Source organism: Gobio gobio (assembly GCF_949357685.1).
Source record: "Gobio gobio genome assembly, chromosome: 12".
Classification (NCBI taxonomy): Eukaryota; Metazoa; Chordata; class Actinopteri; order Cypriniformes; family Gobionidae; genus Gobio; species Gobio gobio.
In genome coordinates, this window is record NC_137105.1 from 13,723,437 (window position 1) to 13,744,247 (window position 20,811).

A 20,811-nucleotide genomic window follows, 5' to 3' on the forward strand; every position below is an offset into this window, starting at 1 on the left:
TTGGTTAAAAATGATCCAAAATCCATTTTTGAGCAAGTACATAACCAGTAGGGTTGGGTATCGTTTGGGTTTTTTTCGATTCCGGTGCCAAACCGATACTTTTAAAACGGTTCCGGTGCCTAAACGGTGCCTGAGCCGATACTTTTTTTTTTTTTTAAAGGCCACCAAACGAGGTGGATGACATTAAATGGCTTTTTATTTATTTATTTATTTATTATTTAAATTGAACCATTTATTAAAAGTTTAATGTATACTTAAATGTATGAATATAAATAAATACAAAACACAATTTACTTATTTACAAATTATAATTGACATATTTACAAATTCACAGTAAAACCTAAGCCACCCAACTACAACAAGCCTAATATAACTCTAAACAGTTACAGTAATAACAGCAGTCGTCTGTATTCTTGCTCTGCTACAAACCAGCTTCGAGCTTCAGCTTTATTTTGAAATATGATCATATTCTCTGGCTAAATATTTTAGAACACATCGCCTTAATGTTTCCATGGTGACGCGTCATGTTTCTCACATGACACACAGCAGCCGCAATAGCGCTGACAGCTCAGCTGTATCGGGTTTATTTCGTTTTTTCTTTTTATTCAAAATATTCACAAACTTCTTAACTGTGTCACGAACTATCTGATGTTCAAATGTGTGAGTGAATGTGTGTTAGTTGATCTATAAAGCGCAATGGGCGGCGCCATGTTAGTTTGCGCCTCAGAATCGGATCTGTCGGATTTACAACACTTGAGTTCATTCTCGTCTCACGAAATACATGAAAGTAAGTGACCAGTGAACTGGAAGAAGAATAGAGTAAACTATATAGTTACTATATAATGTGCATTTATCTGATGTGAATAAAACACGTAACGTTAGTCAAATTATAACCGTCTGAAAGGATTGTCATTGCCGCTTTCATAGACATCAGTGTGTGTTTTTTGCTAGTACTTATGAACATTTAAATGTCTGAAACCTGAAATAAACATGATGTCGTTGAAAACACTGAATAGTTGTCATGAGTTGTGATGTGACCAGCACTGAGCGTCTGTCTCTGGCTCAGCCAAAGCGCGAAAGCACGTTTGAATTTTGGCACCGAAATGAGGAACCGAAATCTGCGTTCTGATTCGGTCCGGTACATACCGGTTATATAAGTACCGGTGCCATATTGGAACCGGATTTCGGTACCCAACCCTAATAACCAGCCAGTGTTCAAAACTATCTCCTTACCTTAGCCCGATTCACAACAGTAAGCTTGTAATAATGTGTTATAATTTGAGTGGTACTGGTAGATTTCCGCAGGAAATACGAGCTTCCGCCACTTGGCTTTGAGTCATTACATTGCGTCTGTGTACATAAAGAAGTCTGGGCTAGTAGTAGTATCGCGTGTGTGGATGCTGCAGGTGGCGGATCGTTTGTGGCCTATTCTTACAGCAGCTGGAATTTAATTAAACTTGTCATTTTGATCGCTGCTTGTAATCCAGAAAGTTAAAACCAAACTGGTGCGTTGATAGACAACCCACACATAAACCTCAAAATATTAGATTCTTCCGTGCTGAGGAGCCGTGCCGATGCACAACTCATGTACAGCAAATAACTGCAATTTCAGGGTTCAAACAGAGATGGCGTCAAAGAGATAAAACTTACACACTGCAGCTTTAACAAAAACTATATCAATGATCCTATAATACTGTGCCATAGAAGGCTATGGACTCACCTTCATCCTCATGTCACGGCCGTGCTTCTCCAGCTCTTTGCGCATGTCCTCATGGCCCTGCTTAGAGGCGTTGATCACCAGATAGTTCCACTCAATAGGCTGGAAAACATGCGGATTGTGGGGCACGTACAGGCCGATTTTGATCTTCTTCATGGTGTGCTGGTAGCGGCGGTATGAGTCCTCAAAGTCGAACACCAATTCGCTGAGTGTACGAAAACTCAGAGATCTGTCCATAAGGTCAGCACGCCGACTCATACCCAGGGTGCCGTAGCGGCCGTTACAGTAAACGCCCAGCACCACGTGATGGAAGTGGTGGCCGGAGAACTGGGTCTTAAAGCTGATGGGGAACCGCTCCACAGAGGTCAGGCCGTTGGTTAGGTAGCTAATGGCAATTGGGTCAAGGATTTTATTAACAGTACAGTTTCGCGTAACGTTCATTTGTGTTTTACACAAGACAGGTTGAAATCAGAATAATTGTCAAGCCCAGAAGCAGCTGCTTGAGATTGAGGTGATCATTTTATCTGTGTTAAAATTCAGGAGGATACCAAAGTGTTTCATGAAAAATACTAAATCCTCTCAACTTAATTTGAACTAATGATTTTTCAAACCTGATTTGTCTATGTACATAATAAGTTTGGTTTCAGTCACACTTCCTGAAAATCAATCGGCTACTCTAGGTCAATAAAAAGATGGCGTGCCGTGCTGCGAATCAGGCAATGAATTAACAACTAGCTTTTCATTTAAAACTCACTTAAGAAATATAACCTCTAAAATGTGTGTATATTCTCAGAACTGACACTCTGACTGAAAGCTTAATTGAGTTTATTATTTTAAAATAATGCTTCCTAACTCAATTTTGGAAATTCAGAGTGTAATCATTTGTGCAACAGACATAAAAAAAATGACATCCAATTATGCGGTTTGTTGAGGAGTGTCAGGTGAACAATCTGGTGAAATATGAGAAAAAATCCCATATATTTACAATGAACTACTCAAGTCATATCTAACCATACAGAACTCTCTAGTAACCACATAACTCGCTACCACACTGAACACCTTAGAAACTGCATAGCAATTCCCTAGCAACCACTCTAGAATTGTCGTGACCAGCTTTGCAACAAGAACATCCTAGCACTGGCCTAGCAACCACATAATACAAAAAAAAAAAAAAACCACTCTGAATGCCTTAAAAGCTGCATAATAACATTTTAGCAACCACCTACTACTGTATAACAGCAACGACATTTACAAGGGCAAGCACCAACAAGAACGCCCTAAAAAATGACCTATAGCAACCACCCAGAACTCCCTAGCAGCCACATAACACACAAAAAACACTCTACTTTAACAACACCCTACCAACCACCCATAACACTTGTGGCAATGACTTCTGAGTACAGTAACAGTATACTAGATCGATACATTCACTCTTAAAGTGACAGCAGCCTAATATTCCGGCTGCTGTTTTTAATGTTAATCAAACAACAAAGACTGATTCATTCATAAGGATGTTTAATGTATACAATGAAGACTACGCAGTATTATTTTACATTTGCTTTATTTCATTTCTGTACCTGACTAACTACTGTCAGACCTACCTGAAAAACCTGAAATGGACTGTTTATTTTATTTATATCTTTGTTATATTGTATTTATTTGTGCTTTTGCTTGTAATTTGAGTATTTGTTCTTATTTTATTACTGACTGTTTACTTGTCTTTAATGTTTTAAAGTTATATTAGGCTAGTTGATTTAGCTGTGGTAAATTGGAATAGAGAATTGTGAATTTTCACTGGCATCTAAAATGTTGGTGTGCCAGTAAAAAATATTTATGGCCGGTACCTTTTCTTAAAGGGTTAGTTCACCCAAAAATTAAAAGTAGCCCATGATTTACTCACCCTCAAGTCATCCTAGATGTATATGACTTTCTTCTTTCAGACGAACACAATAGAAGTTATAATAAAAAAATGTCCTGGCTCTTCCAAGCTTTATAATGGCAGTGAATGTTGCTCTGTTTTTGAAGTCCATAAAAATGCATCTATATCATCATAAAACTGCTCCACACGGCTCCAGGGGGTTAATAAACGCCTTCTGAAGGCAAATCGATGCGTTTGTGTAAGAAAAATATCCATATTTAAAACTTTATTAGTAAATTATCTAGCTTCCGGTCGATCGCTTTCCTTATTCAACTTACAGAAAAAGTGTAACGCCTCTCACAGTTCACAATGCTTACACTATGTCTGACGACATTGCACACCAGTTACGCTCTTTAGACGTAGCGTAAGCATTTTGAACTGTGAGAGGCGTTACACTTTTTCCGTAAGTTGAATGAGCAGTACCGTGTGGAGCAGTTATGGTAGATATAGATGCACACATAAAGGGTTAGTTCACCCGAAAATGAAAATTCTGTCATTAATTACTTACCCTCATGTCGTTCGACACCCGTAAGACCTCCGTTCATCTTCGGAACACAAATGAAGATATTTTAGTTGAAATCTGATGGCTCAGAAAGGCCTCCATTGGCACAATGCACTTTACACTCTCAAGACCCATTAAAGGTACTAAAGACGTCGTTACAAAGTCCATCTCACTACAGTGGTTCTACAATAACTTTATGAAGCGACGAGAATAGTTTTTGTGCACAAAAAAAACCTAAATAACGACTTATATAGTGATGACTGATTTCAAAACACAGCATCATGAAGCTTCGAAGCGTTATGAATCAGTGAGTCGAATCATGACGGATCGCGTGTCAAACTGCTGAAATCACGTGACTTTGGCGATCCAAACCGCTGAATCGACTCACTGATTCATAACGCTTCGAAGCTTCATGATGCTGTGTTTTGAAATCGGTCATCACTATATGTCGTTATTTAGGGTTTTTTTGCGCACAAAAACTATTCTCGTCGCTTACATTTACATTACATTTACATTTAGTCATTTAGCAGACGCTTTTATCCAAAGCGACTTACAAATGAGAGCAATAGAAGCAACTACAACAGTCAGAGGCTACAGTATGCAAGTGCTGTAACAAGTCTCAGTTAATCTAACACAGAACACACAGGATTTTTTTTTTATTTTTTTTTTTATAAATAATTTAGACAGACAGAAAAATGAATAGAATGTTAAGTGCTATTCTTGATTGGTCAGGTGCTGCTGGAAGAGATGCGTCTTTAGATGTTTTTTGAAAATGGCTACAGACTCGGCTGCTCGAATTGAGATAGGCAGGTCATTCCACCAGGTGGGGGCAGTCCAGGAAAAGGTCCGTGACAGTGATTTCATGCCTCTCTGGTATGGCACCACAAGGCGTCGTTCCTGGAGGGTGTGTATGTCTGAACAAGCGAGTTAAGGTATATTGGTGCAGAGCCAGTGGTTGCTTTGAAGGCGAGTACCAGTGCCTTGAATTTGATGCGAGTGGCTATTGGTAGCCAGTGGAGTCTGATGAAGAGAGGCGTGACGTGCGCTCTCTTCGGCTCGTTAAAGATCACCCTCGCCGCTGCATTCTGGATCAGTTGCAAGGGTTTGATTGTGCATGCCGGAAGGCCCGCTAGAAGAGCATTACAGTAGTCCAGTCTGGAGAGAACAAGAGCTTGGACCAAGAGTTGTGTGGTCAGCTCAGATAGGAAGGGTCTAATCTTCCTAATGTTGTATAATGCAAATCTGCAGGACCGGGTTGTTGCAGTAATGTGGTCAGTGAATTTTAGCTGATCATCGATCACAACTCCAAGATTCCTGGCTGTCCTGGACGGAGTTATGGTTGATGATCCTAGCTGAATGGAGAGATTGTGATGAAGTGCTGGGTTGGCTGAGACCACAAGCAGTTCAGTCTTTGCAAGGTTGAGTTGCAGGTGATGCTCCTTCATCCAGGCAGAAAATGTCTGTTAGGCAGGCAGCAATACGAACACCAACCGTGGGATCATCTGGTTGAAATGAGAAGTAGAGTTGAGTGTCGTCTGCATAGCAGTGATAGGAAAAGCCATGTTTCTGAATGACCGATCCCAGTGATGACATGTAGATGGAGAAGAGAAGTGGTCCAAGCACTGAGCCCTGTGGAACTCCAGTGGCTAGATGATGTGACTTAGATACTTCACCTCTCCATGACACCCTGAAGGACCTACCTGAGAGGTAAGACTTGAGCCACTGGAGAGCAGTTCCTGAGATGCCCATCTTCATGAGAGTTGACAGGAGGATCTGGTGGTTAACTGTGTCAAAAGCAGCAGACAAATCCAGTAAGATAAGTACTGTGGATAACATACGCTTCATAACATTATTGTAGAACCACTGTAGTGAGATGGACTTTGTAACGATATGTCTTTAGTACCTTTTATGGGTCTTGAGAGTGTAAAGTGCATTGTGCCAATGGAGGCCTTTCTGAGCCATCGGATTTCAACTAAAATATCTTCATTTGTGTTCCGAAGATGAACGGAGGTCTTACGGGTGTCGCAACGACATGAGGGTAAGTAATTAATGACAGAATTTTCATTTTCGGGTGAACTAACCCTTTAAGGACTTCAAAAACAGAGCAACATTCACTGCCATTATAAAGCTTGTAAGAGCCAGGATTTTTTTATTATTATTATATCTCCAATTGAGTTCGTCTGAAATAAGAATGTCATACACACCTAGGATGACTTGAGGGTGAGTAAATCATGGGATAATTTTTATTTTTGGGTGAACTAACCCTTTAAGTCACCGGGCATTGGCAGGTGTGGCAAAACGTTAATTTTAGGGCCTGTATGTATATAATATTAAAAGAATTTCAATAAATTAAATTAAATAAATATATACTGTATATATTACAAACAAATTCTAATGAAATAATAAAAAGCCAAACATCTCAAGTCAAACAAAAACCTTCTGATTCCATTAAGTTGCAGGGATGCGATTGAAGTTGGTCAGCAGACACTCGGCTAGACTGGCCTTCCCCTCGGGCTTTTCTTGTCTCTGCCTGATCTCTTCTGTAGTCTTATGTAAGTGATCAGTGCTCACTGCGGCATGGCCACACATGATGCGGCAGTTGCTGCCACGAGGAGTCACCAGGCTGTGAGTCTATCTGCAGGGTTCACACCAGGATTCATCTGCAACTAGGGACTAAAAAAAGACTACTTTTTGACCTTAATGCCATTAATCACATCAGTAAACTGAGTGGTGCTGGTTTTAGGGTCTCCATTATGTAATTTGAGAATTAGAGTACAAATAAACTGGAAAGAGATTAGCATGATTGCTGTTCTCTATTCTGATGCTAAATTTGAACTCATGTGGCCTTGAGGTTGCTAAAATGAGGAAATGATGCTTTACAACCACCCTTTAAATGAATCATCATCACACTTGTCAGTAAACAGTGGGCCTGTGTCGTTTTGCTGTTGGGTACGGCACAAGTGGCCAAGTCAGCCAAGAGCGCATACCACAGATCTGTTAAACCATGTGTGTCCAACAACACAACGCAACGTACTGGAACTGCTTCACTGCTTCGCCATCTGCCTTTCAAAGACAAATCACCAGCACAATATGCTTGTATTCTATAACACAAGCACATTCATCTATTAATCAAAGACTCCAGTCATCCACAAAAAGAAAAACAGATTCCTCAGATTCAGATTAGTTTTCACAACTCTACATTGCAAAATGTCCTCTTTTAATAAGATGTTATTTACTTGTTTTCCATTTAAAAAAAAATCAAAAAATGGTCACATTTTAATATACTTTTAATTTACTTCTGTTAAATGTTTCTTGTTTCAAGGTTTTAACCGCAAAATAAGACAATATATGTTAAGAATATTTTTTTTTGCCATGTAGGGCAACAAAACACACCCACAATGCATTTAACTTTAGTACATGACATTTCTGGGGGGAAAATGTAGAGCAGGGCTTGATTAAATCCATTAGGATTTGACTGGTTCATAAACAGTAGGCTGCAAAATGATTGGTTAATGTAAATTGTGGCCATGGTACAATAAACAGAAAAGTTGTTACAGATTGCAGATGGTTCCAGTTTGATTATTATTACACACACACACACATAAATAAATTGTGTATATATAATTTATCAGTCAGAGCGGTTGTATAAGTTAGAGTGCGTCACAACAGCTACGGATAAAGCCACATCTTGAAGGATGACGCAGAGGAACGTAAACAGGTGAACCCTGACGAGTAAGAGGACAGTTTTACTCCCATGTGACTTGCATAAACACATTTTGGTACACTTTGAAATGCTGCCCTATGAAAGCGAACCGAACCAAGAATAAAATGCAACATTGTAACAAATTATGACCCTGTTTCGGAAAACAAAGCAAACAATCTACAGGTCTGAAAACGCCCTTAAAGAAAATACAGGCCCATTCCATAGGTTTTGTTCCTCTGCAGCTCTTTTGAGTTTCGTTCTCTCTGTGTGTGTACACAGATACACACACCCACAAAACCCCCCACCAGTGTTACAATGAGAAGACACCAGAGGATCACATTACCCATCAGTAGGGTCATGTGATCCTCTCAGTAGCAGTGCTGTGAATTTCAACATTCTTATCTGCAAGGCACGCATTCTGAAACCTGCGGGGATTACTTCTGCTATAGGTTCCAAAAACACAGTGTGAGAACGCACTCTTTTTTTTTTCTTCATTTGAATATGCACACAGTCTTTTGAGGGTGCCCTTGTGATATAATAGAAGCACTGACCTTGCATATTTTTTAAAAAGTGGAAAAAATATGCCCTGTCCATATAATCGAAACAATAGATAAAAGCAAAAACTCTTTTTCAGGTAATCCATCATGGACAAACATTTTTTAATCAGAATATCGTCTTTTTGACTTTCAAACAACTTTTAAAGTTGTTGTAAGTTGTGTGCTACTAGCATCCCCAAATGGAATTAGACTAGGAAGCTCCGCCCCCAAACTCATACCACTGGTTGAGAGCCACCTCTCCGAAAGTTTTGATTGGGTAACATCCAAAGTCACTTTAAGGCAAGTTTTTTCAGTCATGCAAGTACAGCTCCTGTTTCTTTGAACGGGGAAGCATAAAATTCTTTAAATTGCGTTTAAATTGCGCATTTGAAATCACCAAAAAAAATCTGACAACTGCCTAAAACATTTTATTTCTAAATGCTCAAATCATGGCAATAAAAACTGCATTTTTCAGGCTGGATTAGCCAATGCGCATGTGCAGTCATAAGCGTGCATCTCGGCTTCTAACAGCAGCTGCAGTGATGCAATGAATTTACCAATTAGCGATTGGCTCTTTTATTTAGAAGGCGGGACTTATTCCACCATATTGCATGTTGCGCTTTCTCCCATTCGTAGTAATATGTAGAAGTCGACCGATTGATCGGTTTTGCCGATTAATCCCCCCCGATAACCGATTGCTGGAACAATCAGTTATTGGCAAAAATCCATAGTGATATTTTTTCAGGCTTGCGTCCATTTCTGCGTCCCAACTCAAATGTTTAATGTCACGATTCTTACCATCTATTTGCATGCGTTTTGTATCCAGCTGGACGCTTTTATGCATTATGCAGCGAAGTTGCATATTTAAAGGAGAAAGCATATTGATATGTTCATGCAGCTGACAGAAACATATAAACAAATCAGAAACGCATTCGATTTCAGTTCTTTTTTTATCATTACTGCAATACATATACATGTTATTTGTATTAGATAATCAAGTGCTCTAAAATGGAAGCAAAAAAGAGTAAGAGTATACATACAATATACATATGCGTCTAATTTAAATGATATAGCCTTTGTGTGTATCTTTAAGCATGATTTATATGAAATGGTAACACTTTACAATAAGATTCCATTTGTAACATTAACTAAGGTTAATAAAAGTATTGTTCATTGTTAATTTCAACATTTACTAATAATTTTTTACATGGTAAAGTTGTAGCTGTTAACATTAGTTAATGTACCATGAACTAACACGAATGATCAAGGTATATTCATTATTTTTATATTTAAAAAGTACAGTACGTTTTCATGATTCAGTACTGTTTTAAATGTTTTGTAATAAAGTTCAGCACTATATTATATTATGATTTGTTTTCATTCAGTATCCATTTTAAAAACTATCGGTTGATTAATCGGTTATTGGCCAGCGTGGTTATCGCTATTGTAAAATCCTCTATCACTCAACCTCTAGTAATAGAAGTGCATCGTCTTTGTATATCCAAAGTCTTTGGTAACACATATGGCCGCTGTCAGATTCTTATTTTGCAGCGCTTGGGGCCATCACAAAAACAAGTGTTATATTTCAAGACCCCTATATCAGTGATATTTTATGTGCTGTATTTAAAAAGAAACTGCTTACAGCAATTTTAAATTCACAACAACAATAGCCTCAGTGTTCTCTGATACTCTAACACTCTTTGTTCGTTATTATGTTTGAGTCATTTGCGACTTTACAAGAACTGCATTGAGAACGCTGTAGATTAAAACACAAAGATATAAATCTCAAAGTGACGTAAACTGGAACCCTTCATCTTCCCGCTCAAATCTACAAATCTGCACGGAGAGAAAGCATCTATTTGCAACTAATGAGCCATGAGGTTCTTAACTCAAAGTGAAGTCTACACTGCGGCTCCTGTGAAACACCACAATCTGCAAAGCAGCTCTTCGGAACGTTTCTTTGCAACACTTGGCATTTGCGCGGACGATGATGACATTCACCTTGTGTTAACCCCTGTCCTGAGTCTGCTGAGATAACTGGCACTAATAGTTCCTGAAAGAGCACACCCTCCCAGTGGCACTGAATGGCACAGCTGCATCCACTACATGGACAGGAAGCTGTGCCTGTCTTCAGAAGAATCTACTACGACTCCTAGTTTCCTAGCAACAGCTGAAAGTAAAAGCTTCGGGCTGAGTTGAAAGGGTGGGGGATCATGAGGAAAGCCAGTGATCTGAAGCACATTGCCTTTGATAGATAGCTGCTTAGTCTTCCATCCCAAGTTTAGCAATTGAGATATCAAAAACAACCATATAAGTAAGGGGGAAATGGGGCTTTCCCGAGACAAATTATCAGTGTTGCAAATGCTCAAAGGCATTAATTATCTTTAGGAGTACTGATTTATAGTCATGGACTAAAAGATGTTCAAGACTAAAACAAAAACACTCAATTTGTACATTTTCGGAGGAAAGTGTGAGTGCTAGCCACAATGCAAAAGTATTATGAGTGTTAAAGTCAGCATGAGATGAAAAATTCACCTACATCTAAATGCATGTTATTGATCTTAACATTTTTGTATTATTTATATATAATTAAAATGTTTCATATTTTGAAACATTTTAAAATGCATAAATGTAATACATTGTAAAATGTTTGTTTTATTTCAGCTTTGTTTCAATTAATAAAAATGTTTTTTATAGGTTTTGTTAAATTAACAAGATTGTTGTCAATAAAGCTAAAGGATACATTCCAAGGATAACTGCTTCAAGACATTTGATGGGAAGTGATTCTCGTATCATCTCTCTGGCAGTCTCCATCAACCTGGAAGGGAAATATATATATATGTAATACAGGGTCAATGACTTCTTATTTAAAATAAACCTAAAAATTGTGTTCAAGTCTGGATAAAAGCATAGTATTTTGTAAAAAAACATGCCAGCACTTTCTAAATTAATATCAAGAGAGTAAATCAAGTGTAAAATCAGAAGGAACCGGAAAAAGAAAAGACTAAAAACAGGAAGCACAGGATAGACAGACAGGATGAGGAAAATGCCTCAGCGATGGCATCACTTACCCACTCAGAGGTCTGGTTTTCTTGATCTCAAAAAACTGAGTTCCCGTGTGGTTGTATCTGTCACCAGTTAAGGAGCTACGTGAAGTTTGTATGGCTAATTTAGGACATTTTATTTTCCTGTTTTTTCACTGTGACTCATTCATCTCAAAACGCACAGCTGCGACCAATATCCTGTTGAACCCTACCTCCTCATTACCCTTCACAGGTCTCAATCTATTTGTGGGAGGAAAATAAGACAGAGATATTAATCACACACAATGATGAACATAAATATGCGCAGGAGTTGAAGAGATCTAGCAATGGCTGCCCAAACCATAGAATACTATAAACTAAGGCTTTATCAAAACCCTAAGGATCAGTCTGCGGACCCATGGCTAATATCCCTTCACATTAAAGTGACTGACATTCCAACCAAAAAGGCACTTTGAGTGACTCAAGCCAACTGAATAAATTACACGGAGCGAAAAAGCATAACTGACACTCCAAAGGAACGAGTGCCAATGAATTCATAATGCGTCCAGATATGTGTAGGTTAAAGGATACTGCAGGTTTCTCATGTAATTCTGGACGGCATGGAGCCAATCAGGCACAGACATTGATGGCTTAAAGTTTGGAACCGATGGCACGGGGTGCTGTGAAAACAGAGAGAGAATTAGTGATTTGCATCGGTCATAGACAAGGCAATCCCAGAATGCACTGTGACAAGCTCAGTGAATAATTTTTTCATGGATAATTCAGCACGGATGCATTCAATTGATCAAAAGCAACAGTATTTTAGCGACAGACATTTATAATGTTACAAAAGATTTCTGTTTTAAAAAATAGCTGTTCTTTTGAACTTTCAATTCATCAAAGAATCCTGAAAAAAATATATTATGGTTTCCACAAAAATATTAAGCACCACACATATTTCTCAAAGGAACACTCTCCATTTTCCAACTCCCTAAACAGTTAAAACTTAAACAGTTGAGTTTTACCGTTTTTGAATCCATTCAGCTGATCGCCGGATCTGGCTAAAGCACTTTTAGCATAGCTTGGCATAGATCATTGAATCTGATTAGACCGTTAGCATCTCGTTAAAAAAAATTACCAAAGAATTTCGATATTTATCCTATTTAAAACTTGACTCTCCTTTTAGTACAGTGGGGCAAAAAAGTATTTAGTCAGCCACCAATTGTGCAAGTTCTCCCACTTAAAAAGATGAGAGAGGCCTGTAATTTTCATCATAGGTACACTTCAACTATGAGAGACAGAATGAGGGGAAAAAATCCAGAAAATCACATTGTCTGCTTTTTAAAGATTTTATTTGCAAATTATTGTGGAAAATAAGTATTTGGTCACCTACAAAAAAGCAAGATTTCTGGCTCTCACAGACCTGTAACTTCTTCTTTAAGAGGCTCCTCTGTCATCCACCTGTTACCTGTATTAATGGCAAGTCTGTTTGAACTCGTTATCAGTATAAAAGACACCTGTCCACAACCTCAAACAGTCAGACTCCAAACTCCACTATGGCCAAGACCAAAGAGCTGTCAAAGGACCACCAGAAACAAAATTGTAGACCTGCACCAGGCTGGGAAGACTGAATCTGCAATAGGTAAGCAGCTTGGTGTGAGCAATTATTAGAAAATGGAAGACATACAAGACCACTGATTATCTCCCTCGCTCTGGGGCTCCACGCACGATCTCACCCCGTGGGGTCAAAATGATCACAAGAACGGTGAGCAAAAATCCCAGAACCACACGGGGGGACTTAGTGAATGAGCTGCAGAGAGTTGGGACCAAAGTAACAAAGGCTACCATCAGTAACACACTACGCCGCCAGGGACTCAAATCACATGACCTTCCATCAGCAAGGGCATAGAAGATGAAACGTGGCTGGGTCTTTCAGTATGACAATGATCCCAAACACACCGCCCGGGCAACGAAGGAGTGGCTTCGTAAGAAGCATTTCAAGGTCCTGGAGTGGCCTAGCCAGTCTCCAGATCTCAACCCCATAGAAAATCTTTGGAGGGAGTTGAAAATCCGTGTTGCCCAACGACAGCCCCAAAACATCACTGCTCTAGAGGAGATCTGCATGGAGGAATGGGCCAAACTACCAGCAACAGTGTGTAAAAACCTTGTGGAGATTTACAGAAAACTTTTGACCTCTGTCATTGCCAACAAAGGGTATATAACAAAGTATTGAGATTAACTTTTGGTAATTTTTTTGAGCGAAATGCTCTAATCAGAATCAATGATCTGTGCTATAAGTGCTACCGCCAGACCCGGAGATCGGCTGAATGGATTCAAAAACGGTAAAACTCAACTGTTTAACTCTAGGGGAGTTGGAAAATGAGTGTTCCTTTAAGTGTGGAAAACAAGTCTAAATTACTAGTTGTTGCACATGTTATACAGACTAAACTTTGCAAGAGGGGAAGGAGTGTAGAATAAAAATAAAAAAAGGAGGGAGTCACTTATTTTTATCCAGCTAAAGTTGGCAAACTAGTCTTCCGGATTGCCCTTTCTACTCTTGTAACCAAAAGAAGATTCATCAATCCGATTCTGGTGTCTCTCAATGGCATGAAAAGTCATCTGTAGAAACAGTGCCTCGTTGATCATTTGCAACCTTACAATGACACTTCTAGCTCCAAAAGGGCAGCGAAGAGAATTCGCAATGAACAAAGGTCGTCCTCTCACACACAAGCCTCCATTCAGAAGAAGAAAAGAAGCAATAAATGAAAACTAGAAAAAAAGGCTGTCCTCTATCTGAAACAGGCTCTTTACTACAACATATTAACAGCATCAATCTAAAACTTCTCACAAAAATGCAGGCAGAATTAAACGTGTTGCAGGACAGCTGAGGAGACGAGAGCTGGGTCACAGGAGGTAATGATAAAGGGGATCATCTCCTGTTTCCTCTTTATCTTTCTGCCCAGCACGAGAGAATAAAAGACTGTAGAAAGGCAGGGAAGTAAAGACTTGTCGGTGTGTGCTGACTTTTGAAGCTTTCAAATGCATGATAAAGAAACACATAATGCAATGCACTATGCAGGGCTGGCGCCATGGAAAAATGGATTTTGATGAAATAGAATAGACTTATTGTACAAAATCATAGGCCTTTTAGCATTAATATTAGGCTAATATAGCAACATTTTGGTTAAAGATATGGTAGGCAATTTGTTTTATAAACACTTTTTGCTATACTGGTTGAAACTCTCTTCACATCCTGATAGCAATCAATAATAGAAGTGGTCTAAATATTAAAACACGTATATCTTCTGTGGAAGTCACAGAACCAAAAAATGCTGAGGGGGAGGGGCGGGGTTGTGTTGGTACCTTATTCTTTTCAAAAGCCCCGTTTCCACCGGAACAATTTGTCCCAGGAACTCTTTTTCCGCATGTTCAGCACCCAAGTCCCACCCCCTAAAGTTCCTGGACTTTGAAAAAGTCCCTAGTTCCTGGGGAATGTTCCCGCAGTGGAAATGCAGCTAAAGCTAGCTTGCTATTGCTAGCCTGTCCGAAATTGCCTACCCTACCTTTAAAGACAGTCTGTTTCGCAAAGTCAGATTTTGATTGGCACCGTACTTTTGACACATTAACCTACAAACGTTCCGCGTCATGAAGAACGCAGCTCTACTGAGTAAGCTAGAGGCATGATGAATTATTTTATTCATGTTAGAGAGCTAGATAGTTGGTCATAGTTAGTTGAGTATTTCACTGTATTGTTATTGTTTGTCACCGGCTGCAGTTTAGGCTGTTCTAACTTACAAAAAAAAAAGTATGCATCTGTTAAATGTGCGTGTGTTTTATAGTAATGCAGACAAAATAAATTACTTTTGGTGATATCATGGTAACTTGTCTGTATTCATGGTAAAACCGCTGAAATTGTGTATCGTATTTATACAGTCAGAAATAAAATTACAAAAGCGGTCACTGGGGTGGTACCCTTTGAACCAAGAGATTGCATATTAGTACCTCAAAAGTACATATTGGTTCCAAAAGTGTACATATAAGTACCAAAATGGTACCATCCTAGTGAAAGCTTTTGTACCATTTTTTCTGAGAGTGTATCTGGTGGTTTAAAACGCGTTTATTTCATGGATATCAATCAAAGACTTTATATATAGGAAGATCGTGCACTACTTGAATGGATGGGAGAAAATGCAATGCCAAATATGGCGATTAAGCCCCGCCTTCTAAATGAAAGAGCCAATCGTTGATTAGTAAAGTCATCGCATCTCTGCAGCTGCCATTAGAAGCTCCGGTTGCTATAGAAACAGGCAGTGTTCTGATACGCTCCCTTAGGACTGTGCATCCGCATTAGCTTTATCCAGGCTGAAAATATTTTTTTTTTTGTCATGATTCAAGCATTTAGAAACAAAATTTATGACAGTTGTTGTCAGATTTCATTGGTGATTTCAAATATAAAAATTGAATCGTAAGCTTAGTACACAGTTTTAGAGAATTTGATGATTCCCCATTCAAAGAGATTTTCAAAGATGGCCGCCGAGTGAAATTACTTGTCTTAAAGGGACATTGATATCAATGAGTCAAATTTTTCGAATATGTTGGCCAAGGCAATTTTCCTTTTTGTTTTAGGTAGTAATATTCAATTATCTGCTATCTCTGCTCAGTAGCTTTTAGTTTCATAGTTGTAGTAACAAAATGTTTGTTCATGGTCTGACAAATACGTGAATGTACATATGTTTTTCTCTCTGCAGATACTTTCTCATCACCACTTTTCATTACTTTAGACGCACCCTCTTCGGTACTCTAGGTACTATGTTTTTTTGTCTAAGTCTGCGCCAGTGTTATGATAGCAGAATAATAATGCTGTATTTCTGAGTAACTTTTGAAAGACAGACGTGCTTTCTGCAAACACACACCTCCTTTCTCAGCTTAAATATAGAGGTGTTCAGAAACCCAAGGTGTGACAAACGTCATAAGAACTTACAGCCTCATTAAAATGGTGTTTTTGAACACACTGATTACTAGTCGAAGACATTTGTCTTTGTTGACTAACATTTTCTCAACTGGTTTTGTTACAAGACTCAAATGGAAACTCAACATAGTACAAACATTTTTACCCTATAAAAGTCAACAAAATTATCTTTAAAATAAATTGCTAAACTTCCTTTGGTTATGTTTAATTAATTATTCATGCCCTCTGCCAAATGTGAGCTGAATTTGACGAAAATAAGTTTATTTGGACACACTTTTATGTCAACAACAAATGTTAAAGGTAAGGGTTGGTAAGAATGATCTAAAACACTTTTGTCAAAATTTGTTTAAACTTTCTTTATATGTCAATACATAATTAAAATGTAAGTTCTCTGAAAAAGAGAGTATAAAAATCGAGTGACTCTAGACTTTTTAATCTGAAATAAACACCGCTCATTATTTTCGTTCGGGCCGAAACAAGTGATTGGCTTGGGCGATCTTGGCACTCTCTCTTGCTACCATGGCTACCGCCGCTTTTGCTCCAGGATCTGCCCACATGCGCGCACCCCAGTGTTGCCAAGTCGGGCTACTTCAACACTGTTGCCGCGGGCTGTTTTTCATGTCCGCGGGTTGAAGCGACCCCAATTATGTGATATTTTGCCCTGGGATTTGCGAATTTTAGCAGGCAGCCCTACCAAAAAGGCACATATTTTACCACCCAAATGCGATTTTTACCGGAGAAACACGATTGGTCTTGTTTTGGGCTAGTTTTGTTTAGCAATTGGGCAGATTTTGTTGTGAAAACCTGGCAACCCTGGCGCACCCGTTTGATTTGAGGAGTTCACGAGGCTGTATTTCTGCTGGACAGGTAATCTTTCATTTTGATTATACATTTTTTTGGTTTATGTTTTCATGAAGCATGTCTCACTAGCACACGTAGCTGCCTAATATAGCTAACATAACATTACTTAGCATAAAGTTACAATGTTATACACTTAGCGAACCATTAGTAGAGATGATAAATACTCAATATGCTTAGCTCAAGTTGATCACTGTCGTGTTGAATTTCGCAAAATGTAACTTTAGATAACAAAATGCATGTGTAAAAAAGCTAGTACACCGCATCCAGGAACTTTTTTTTAGAACTAAGTCAGCTTTAGCTACTACCCTCTGTCTAAACTCTTTTACCATGTTCACCGGGAACTTTACCTGCACGTTTATTTCCGCGGTTTGTTTTTATATTCTCTACCTATGTTTACTGATGCTTTTATCTTGTATCTGTGTGTGTCGTAGACGTGTTGTGTGTGTATTTTAAACTTTACCAGTATCGGTATTCTAGCTTGATAGTGAGTACTAAAAGACATCTTATTTGTTTATATTCATAATGATGAAGTTAGATTTTTTATTACATGTGATTCTGACATGATGTCACTACAGTCCTTCTTCTCCGCTCGTCTCAGGTAAATAATGCGCCTTTCAGCTGACGGTCAGCGTGGCGCGTTCATGTGTTTTGGGGGCGTGGCTTTGGAAAGAGCCCAGAAGGGAGAAGGTGGAGTGAATGGAAATAATGAGCTGTCTTTAAAACAGCCGTGAGAGGTCTACAGACACTCAATTTACATACTTTCTTTTTCAGAGTACTTACATTTTAATTATGTATTGATATATAAAGAAAGTTTAAACAAATTTGGAAAAAACGTTTTTTAACCAAATCCTACCTACCCTACCTTTAAGGGAAGCATCCTCACTTGATTTGACATATTCATTTTGCTTTCCTTATTATGCACGATCATATTGGTTGCAGTTTAATATTTACACTACCATTAAAAATTTGAGGTAATATGATATTTTTTAAATAAATAAATACTTTTATTTTTACTGTATTTTTGACTTGTCTCTCATTAGCAATTGATTCAGCTGCCTCGCTTCGTTCCAACAGCTTTCAGCCCCACCCTGCTTCACACTACAGTAACGTTAATAAATCTTTGATACATTCGCTCAGCCATGAATATGAGTCCTGTCGGATTCTTTTCCTTTTCTATAGAGGTGAAGACAACAACTCACATGATTCCGCGAAATCCAGACGTCATCAAGCTACGCCTTTGTTCTGAATAAGCGACCTCTAGTGGCAAAAATTACATATTGTGCCTTTAAAAAACAGTGACCTTGTCACAGAAAACACCAATAAGAAGTGGTGTAAAAAGGGAGTAAAAAGCAAACTGTACATTTAGCATTATTGTCCAGCAACCCAGCAGTTGAGAACCACTGTTCGTATGATCTTATCACAGTGATGGCATCATTTTATTTACATTCAGTCTTTAAATTTAGTATTGATTTCCAAAAAGTGTATCTAAATACAAATGACACTCTGAATATTGATTCTGACCGTCTGAATTCTCTGAGAGAGCTTCCACTGGCTCAACTGGGTCTCTTCTACCCTGAAAGGAGGTCAGCAGCAATAAATAGGCCACAATCCACACTCACAGAGCCGTTAGCTGACCTCTGCCCACCCGTGGGACTGTACAGAAACTTGAAACTCACTTGCTGTAGGTGACGATACAAGCCACCGAAAACATTTGTCCATCTAAGAGAACAGATGTGGACTCACAGAAACAGTCATTGCAGCGTACAAACACAATTTGATAAAAACTATTTTAAAACAAAACATTCGAGTAGTTTCTATGATGGTTTTGTTTCCCGTAAAGATCCAGCTAAACAACAGGAATTATCCAACTTATCCTTAGTAACACTCTAGCAAATGGATTATATCAATAACCAAATCCAAAATATTTTTTATTAAAAAGGTATTATGCATACATAAATGTAGGTAATGGTTTGAAATGTCTTTAATGTTTTTGAAAGAAGCCTCGTCAAGGTGAAATTTGTTTTCAATTTTGCAATTTATTTCTGTGATTTATTCCAGCAGCCATTACTCCAGTCTTCAGTGTCACATGATCCTTCAGAAATCATTCTGATAACAAATTATCATCATTATCAATGTTGAAAACAGTTGTGCTTAATATTTTTTGTGGAAACTGTGATACAAAATAACAGGAATTATCACTGATCTATATTAATCTATATAGATCAGTGGGAATTACGCAGATTATCCATAATAGCACACCAGCAAATGGATTACAATAATAAACAAAGCCAAACGATCATTTTAAAGATGCAAGATGTGCTATGAAAAATAATAGACTCTCTGAATACTCTATTTGGCTTTCAAACATTGTTTAACCGCATCAACATCGACACCGCTGTACCAGTATGTGGTTCGTTTACATAATAACTGCAGTGTCCTCGGATCCAAGGTTATCACGGATTTGATTCTTTGCTTCTTTATCAATACAGTCATTTATGGGTTCACAGCTAGGACTTTCCCATGGACTACCACTCCATTCAATGGATCTAACAGGAATGTCTGGCTCGTGTCGCTGTCGTGACTCCTAATCTGGCTGATCTGTCGGATTCACTCCACGCACCTGTTCAACACTTGCTGTTTGGGAATGCCCCTTAATAAATCACTTTAACATCTGGGGATCTGACTCAATGCTTTTGGCCAATCGGGCGCCCTTGTTATGCACGCATCAGCACATATGAGCGTGTAGGAATGCACAATAGTGTTAACAAAAACAAAAGAGCCACTATAAACACATCTTGACCCTGAGAATACTGTCCGCCTGAGCGCTGAGGATTACTTAGTCTGTGATTAAGACTCACTTTATCCCCTCCGAGGCCCTTTATTTGCATGCTCTATGAAGCCTGATCAGACCTGATTGGTTTATGTTTGGAGGTTAGAGCAACATTGTGATAAAGGGTCATGACTGCATCCTTAATCCCAATGAAAGTCCTAAGACATCACATGGCATCATTCCTCATATAATGTGCATTAACATAAGAATGTTTCTGCATAGTTGTGGATCAGATCTCTCCTTTGCCTGGTTTTTAATTAAATTACAGTATGACAAGGGACAATGTAGCAGTGTTAGAGAACACATGGATGAGTAAATCTGCTCACATGTCACATAGCCTACACTTCCTCTGCTTGAAAACTGGGTCACATGCATGGCAGTTTGTAAGAAGCTATTTATATATAAACACTATTCCTGTAAATAAGCCTTTTTGAAAGAAGCTCGCCAAGGCTGCATTTATTTGATACAGTAAAAACAGTAATATTGTAACATTTTATTACAATTTATTCCTGTGATGCACGAGCCATTACTCCTGTCTTCAGTGTCTGAACCTTCAGAAATCATTCTAATATGCTGATTTGGTGCTTAAGAAACATTTATTATCAATGTTGACGTCAGTTGTGCAGTGTAATATTTTTGTGGGAACTTTTCAGGACTTTTTAATGAATGGAAAATTCAAAAGAGAAGCATTTATTTGAAATCCTCTGTAACATTTGAAATGCCATTACTGTCACTTATGATCAATTGAGTGT

The 20,811-nt window shown here is 38.5% G+C and overlaps 1 protein-coding gene across 1 annotated transcript in view; it reads right to left on the reverse strand.

Moving 5' to 3' along the window:
* The window catches only part of vash2 (vasohibin 2), a 49,460-nt gene that overhangs the window by 26,736 nt on the left and 1,913 nt on the right, over positions 1 to 20,811 (reverse strand). Inside the window, exons 2-5 of the mRNA XM_079830711.1 lie at positions 11,991 to 12,079; positions 11,448 to 11,504; positions 11,120 to 11,194; positions 1,721 to 2,102 (exon numbers count right to left, since the gene is read on the reverse strand). Of these exons, the coding sequence (XP_079686837.1) occupies positions 1,721 to 2,102; positions 11,120 to 11,194; positions 11,448 to 11,504; positions 11,991 to 12,079 (603 nt within the window). The remainder of the gene's footprint in view (positions 1 to 1,720; positions 2,103 to 11,119; positions 11,195 to 11,447; positions 11,505 to 11,990; positions 12,080 to 20,811) is intronic.